This window comes from Fragaria vesca, linkage group LG7, assembly GCF_000184155.1.
Source record: "Fragaria vesca subsp. vesca linkage group LG7, FraVesHawaii_1.0, whole genome shotgun sequence".
NCBI lineage: Eukaryota > Viridiplantae > Streptophyta > Magnoliopsida > Rosales > Rosaceae > Fragaria > Fragaria vesca.
In genome coordinates, this window is record NC_020497.1 from 2,237,214 (window position 1) to 2,243,907 (window position 6,694).

At 39.5% G+C, this 6,694-nt stretch overlaps 1 protein-coding gene and 1 pseudogene across 1 annotated transcript in view; one reads left to right on the forward strand and one right to left on the reverse strand.

The window, feature by feature from the left end:
* The window catches only part of LOC101297783 (uncharacterized protein At4g26485-like), a 599-nt gene extending 249 nt beyond the window's left edge, over positions 1-350 (forward strand). The window contains exon 2 of the mRNA XM_004308198.1: positions 68-350. Within this exon, the coding sequence (XP_004308246.1) occupies positions 68-350 (283 nt within the window). The remainder of the gene's footprint in view (positions 1-67) is intronic.
* Positions 351-1,098: 748 nt separating this feature from the next.
* LOC101298074 lies at positions 1,099-5,767 on the reverse strand (annotated as a pseudogene).
* Between the last annotated feature and the right edge of the window lie 927 nt (positions 5,768-6,694).

A 6,694-nucleotide genomic window follows, 5' to 3' on the forward strand; every position in this document is an offset into this window, starting at 1 on the left:
TCACCTTATCAGAAGTCCTACCTGAAAACTGCAACACAAGTAATCATGTATTTTTTGTTTTTTCCAGGTTGCATCAGGATTTGGTGAGGACATTCTTCAACAGCGCATGTGAGATGTTGAAAGGAAGTGGAGAAGTTCATGTCACTCACAAGACCTCACATCCTTTCAGTAAATGGGAGAGAGTGAAATTAGCAGAAGAGGTTGGGTTATATCTGGTTGAGGAAGCCTCGTTTTCCAGAGGGGATTATCCAGGTTATTTGAACAAGAGAGGGAGTGGGAAGAAATGTAAATCGCACTTTCCCTATTGGTCTATGCAGTACCTACAAATTTGCCAAGCTACCACTTCTTGAATTCTCACAGACAACACTATAGCATGTAATTAGAAAATTATGCAACTAATGTGCAAACAATGTCAATTCGATTTGAGATTGCATAATCTCATAATGCAGTTTTTCAGACATTTTACTTATCTGAATTAGATTGAAGAATATGACCAAGACGCCATATAAAGTCTAAAATTTACCCAGAGTTTTCATTGTACAAAACTGAAAGAACCAAGTTGAGGTGTAAACCAAGATACGAAAGATGCTATAGTTTGAGGTAGCCTAATATCTGGACTAAAGTCTCGTCATTATCACATGAAAATTCAACATACCGAAGTCTACTAGAAATCCAAAGAAATCTTTGTCCTTCAGTCATAAAATAAACATGAATGGAAGGTCGAAAGAATATAATTACTTCTATATCTGTGAAAGAATACATATCAGATTTATTGCACGATGAAATATCATGATGTTTCTCGAGACTTTCTCAAGAAATATTTGCTAGCCGATACTAGAGGGTGATTTACAACACATATTTGTCTATACAAAATCTTCAGTCAAAATAAGAATTGTTTGAGAAGGACTCAAGCATAAGTCGGAACTAATAATTCAGGGGCACACAAAATTGGGTCATTTCTTTGTAGTATACACTTAATTGAGGATCTTCAGTCTTGAAAGACTAACCTGCTTGCTGGAAGACAATTCTTCATGTCAATTGTAGATCTGAATTGTTTACAGGGACGAGGTATGACATTCTCGGAAGAATATGACTGCACTATAGAAAGAGGCTTTTCTTGCATCTTAAATCTTTTATGCTCCTGTCCTGTCAAGAAGAATACAGAGAAAAAAAGGTGATTCAAGAATCAACGTTGCACAACAACTAAAACAAAAGAGAATTGACTAGAATCCAAGCAAAAATTACCTTGTGCCCCGTATGGAAAGAAGTCATTTTAATTTTTAATTTACTTTTGTTCCCCTATTTGCTGCCATTGCTTCCTCAATGCTTCTAATTACAACACTAAACTGCTGCGACTTTCTAAAGCTTTAACTGCAGCTCGGTGTCCACTTTTATGCCATTTGAGCAAATTGTAAGATTGCAGAAGAGACCACCTTGCTTGATTTGACATCTATTCATTATAACAATGAGAAAGAAAATGGGGCAAAACTTAGTATCTTTATCAATGAAATGACAGAACTACAGAAAGTCAGTGAAAAAGATACCTCAGCGGCAGATAATGGGGGTTGCAGAAGAAGACAGACACCCCTAAATAAATTTTCATCATTTTCTCCGCCCTCTGCCTCCCCATAAATAAGAGCTTCGGCAGCAATGCCTGCAAAAAGCACCATGCAGTACCTGACCAAAAATTACCCAACGTTTAGTAAACACTTCATATATGTTATAACTTTTATTTCCTGCTATGGCACAAACTTCATCAGAAGAGATAAAAGGCAGAGGCAAACTAGGGGGAAATATGGCATATTAGATGAAATCTATACATGGTGATTTCTTAAGAAGGACAAGGCATTTTCAAAATTCCTCGGTGATACCCAAAAAGGGATCTATCTGTTTCAATTTTATACACTCACGAAAAGTAGCGGCATCATCCTATAGGGCTTTATTGTTTCTTTGAGGTTTTGGAGAAAAAATACTTCTTCCAAGGGACCTTACCTGTAATTTCATTTCATACCCACCTGTCAAAAGCACTGCCATCAAGTCTTCCTTCAGCAAGGTCACTGGCCATTTTCTCGTCCCAAAACTGAGTTCCCGCCTACCAAAAAGAAAAAGAAAGACAGTAGTGTGAGCTTTCCTAACCATCATAACAGCACTACATTATAACGAGGCTACAACTGTGGCAACCTTGATTTTCTTGTTTAACCAACTGATTTAAGGGAGTAGTCATTAAAATCTAAATAGTAATTTTTCTTTATATAGCTTTACTGGTGTTGCAAGTTAAAGGTCCTAGAGGGAGGGTGAATAGGCCTTTTTTGAAATTTTCGTTGTCTTCTGTATCCGAGGATAGCAATGACTTGTGCTATCCCAGAATCACAGGATACAAGTTTGCAAAAAGTAAATTGCAGCAAATAAAGAAACAACACAAGGATGTTTTTTACTCGCAGAAACCCTGAATGCAGGGAGAAAAACTGCGTGTCTCTAACTCTTGAGAGACAAAAACTTCCACTAAGTTGAAGTAACTTCTTACAGGAATAATAGTTCTAGTGATACACTACCACAGTGCTATCCTTCCTAGTCCCGAACTAGTCTAGACCTATTCCCTCTCTTGTTTCTAAGTTCTTACAACATGGGACACTTTTCGAAGCCTTGTTCGTGAATTCAGCTAACCACTAGCAGATTCAACCTTGAACGCTTCTTGGGTTGGTTGCACTACACATCCCTCATGGTATGCAACATGATATGAGTTGATGAAAGAAGTTTTGAGTTCAAGCTCTAAGGTTTACAGTCACGAAGAAGACTTAGAGCAGCATGAACAATGCAAGCTAAAAACTAGACTCAACAAAGAAAACGCAATAAGGCAGTTTTCCACAACCATTGAGCAAAGCCAAAGCTATAAATATATATAGGCCAACAAGGCATCAAAGATGATGCAAGCTGACCTCAACATGTTTCAGAAAGGTTTGGACAGAAGTGTTTGGCTCCCATACTGAAAATGATGTGTCCAAACACAGAGATGACACAAGCAATCTCAATAAGACAAATAACCCTTTCCTAAGACATGAATGATTCAAAACAGGGAGCAAAGAGGTTTCAAACCCTCTTACTCAGTCCATTAGTGGACCTTGACACAGCTGATAGCGACTGGTCTTTGAATCACACAGGGACCAGCTATACATAGGATAACGTATCATGAAATCCCAGCTGGAGCCTTGAACATCAAACCATTTGGTCACGGGTTGGCATAACAAAAGATCTCAACCCTTTGACTGGTTTGAGCGCTAAGGCACTTCCCACAAACTCAGTTGTCCATTTGAATTTGAAAGACTTGTTAAACTAATATAACAGACTTTGAAACTCAGGACAGCAGAAGACTCAGTACTAGGATAGCAAGCGAAGCTGCTAACTTCTGTGAAAAACAGTGATATGCAGATGCATGTTTTACCTGAAACCATAAGGGATATTAGCGCCACTTGTTCTTGAACAAATAACATTATCTCAAAGTGTTTTGCAGGATAAAAGGATTGCCAACTGTCCTTATACCTTCACAAGTGTTTATTACATTGTGTTCCAAGCCATACAATAAATCAGTTCTAAGAGCATACAACAATTACAGGATGCATAAAAATTCCAAAAGATATCATTTAACCAATGTTTTAAAAGGCTAAGCCGTAGCCGAGGCTATGGAGCGAGAGCCTCACCAAGGCGTAAGCCTTTTGAAAAAAAAATAAAATTTATTCATGTCATTATTCCTCCTATATATAGAACATATATTGCAATCAACACAACATTATATATTGCCATCCATTCGTAGTAAGTACTCAAAACAATGCAATTCAAGCAAATCACTAAACATAAAACACATCCAAAGGGTCAAGTTAAAAGATCAAAGTACACTAGATAGTCTTGCAAGATCAAAAGATAATAACAATAATGGACAAAACCAACACACCATTTACAGGCAGCTTCCTGTAAATGCTGCCTGCAACACACCATTGACAAAGACAATCAATACTTAGACAAAGTCACAAAACCAACACATAGTTGTGAGCATTTACAGGAAGCTTACTCCAATGAATCCAATCTATACTTAGATAATCAGAGCACAATGCTGCATCATATACTAAGAAAACACAATTCACAACACTGACAACAGTCCAATTGAATCAGAAATTCGAAGGAAGAGGTGCGTACTGCGTACCACAAATTGGAGGTGAGTTGGTCACTGCAATACGAGGCTTAGGAGGAAGAGGTTTGAGGCGATTGAGTTGCAGAAGACAGCGATGAGGCGGTGGTCGACTCGTCAGATGATCGGAATCCCGGTGGTGGTCAGATGGTTGGTGGTGGTCGATGGTCGGATGGTCTGTAGTGGTCGCAATTCGCAAACTGGTGGAATCTTGGTGGTGGTCGATTGTGTCTCTGTGTTCGAGAGGGAGAGGGAGAGGGAGAGGGAGAGGGAGGAGGGAGGAGGGAGGAGGGAGATCGGGAGAGGGAGCAGGGAAGGAGGGCGAAAAGACAGAGGGAGGCACACGACCCCTAGCCTTATGCGAAACACTTACCCAAAACGACCCCGTTTTCCGTTGCTTCAACTAGACGCACGCCTTATACGCCTTAGGATGCGTTTTTTGCGCCTTATGCGCCTTGGGGGGGGGGCGTTTTTTGCGCCTCTGCGCCTAACCAGCAAAACACAATGAAATTTTCCTGCGCCTCGTGCCTTTTAAGCCTCAAGGTGCACCCGAGGCACGTTTTTTAAAACATTACATTTAACTCACTTAATTATGATGTTGTTAAGCATATGTATAGGCAAACAGTCATGTAGGCAGGTAAAAGTTACAAGCATATCTCGTTATTGATAAGTTGGTTATTGCTTGAACCACTGTGTGATCAAATTGTTGAGTGTACAACGATCAAAAACAAGTGAAATGCCATTGAAGCACAAAAAAGACCTGAAATTACCTGTCCTTGAATTCCCATCTCCACTGCAACAATTGGATCTAATATCACCCCACGAATGGGACAACCCATGCCATTAGATAAGCTGCAAATTTTGTAAAGGCAATCAGTTATGGGTTACACTCTTGCAAGGATATACGTTAAGTAAATATTTGTTGTCGAACATGGAAATGTAATCCTACAGTAAGACTTAGCCGTGGTTTATCCCCGAGTTGAAATCACTTTAGGCTCTTACTATATAAACATTCAATTTTAAAACTTGTACCAGAGAAATGTGTGTTTACCAGTTAGGAGATGCCCTGCTTCATGGATGAGGATCCGACGTTTATTCGGAGGCCAATAACTCGAGATTTGAGCTAAGCAGCAACCACCGAGGAGGATAGAGTCCGCAAATGCCAGCCCCAATATTACCGTTAGGTTAGACCTGATATCAATGCCTTGAGAAAGAAGAAAAGATAGCCCGCCAAGAAAAGCAACCAGAGCAGGACGAGAACTTCCCGAGAGACCCCACTTTTTTGGAGCAAACTTCGATGCTGGAAAACATATAGTAGAAATTGAAAATAGAATCAAACCATTTGTTGCAAGACCACAACAAGTAACATCATACATTTTATCTCAGCAAAGAGTATTGCATGCAGAACAGTTGGATTGAACATTGTCCACAAGAAAAGTAACAGACTTTAACTGTTGACATATGCAAGAACAAATTGAACTAAAACATCTAAACCTCTAAACAATCAGTTGTGCATTTGTTGTAATCACCTTCTAAACCAGTTGAAGTCTTCAATTCAGTCGGTGTAACATCACGTGTTCCCTCCATTACTGCAAAAAGTGCAGAGAAAATGTCACATCCCGACCCTTATATTTTTACCTTATTTACTAGCGTGATTATAATAAGAATTTTTACCGTCTCGATCATTGAGCAAATAGTTTAATTGGTCCCTAGAGGGGTTTCGGGGACGATTATGTGCGGAGGATTATTCGTATGAGGAAAATACGATGACGGTAAAAATAGTAAATTTTAGCTAGTAAAAGGTAATTTTTATTCGGGTATTATTTTTCGGGGTGTTGAATTTTGGAATTATGGGTTAAAAAGGGGTGTTGGGTCGGCTGGGCCGAGCCCAACCCATTTCTTCTTCTTTCTCTTCTCCCTCCCTCCCGATTTTTCTTCTCCTCCCACCCGATTTTCTTCTCTCTACACCCAGCAAACTTCCGACCGGCGCTGCCGGCGGAGCCGCCGCCGGCGCCGCCGCCGGTTAGGAGATTTTTATGGTTTTTGATGTAGAATATTAAGGGGATATTATTGAAGTGAATTATGGAATTTTTGGATGAGATTTGGATAGGTTTGTGAATTTCCGAAGTTTGGTATTTTTGGCGGTTAATTAATGTAGAATCCGACCGTTGGATTTAAGTCGTATTTTGGAGAGGTTGTATTTACGACTGTGGAGTATGATATTTAAGTTCGGATCGTCCGATGTAAGAATATCGAAGTTAGGCAATAATGAGCGTAATTATGGCTCTCGGGTAATTTTGCCTATTTTGATTAAATATTGGATATTGGTTGGGAAATTAATATTATATTTGGAACAGGACGTGAAGAGGCTCGAGCAGACGAGACCCCAGATTGACATCAGGCTTAGGCCTAATTCGTGAGTGGACTTTTGTTTTAAATAAATGCATGCTAAGTTCACGATTGAATAATTAATGTCGTGGAGTATTTTGCCGTCAATTAATTTTGACGTCTTTT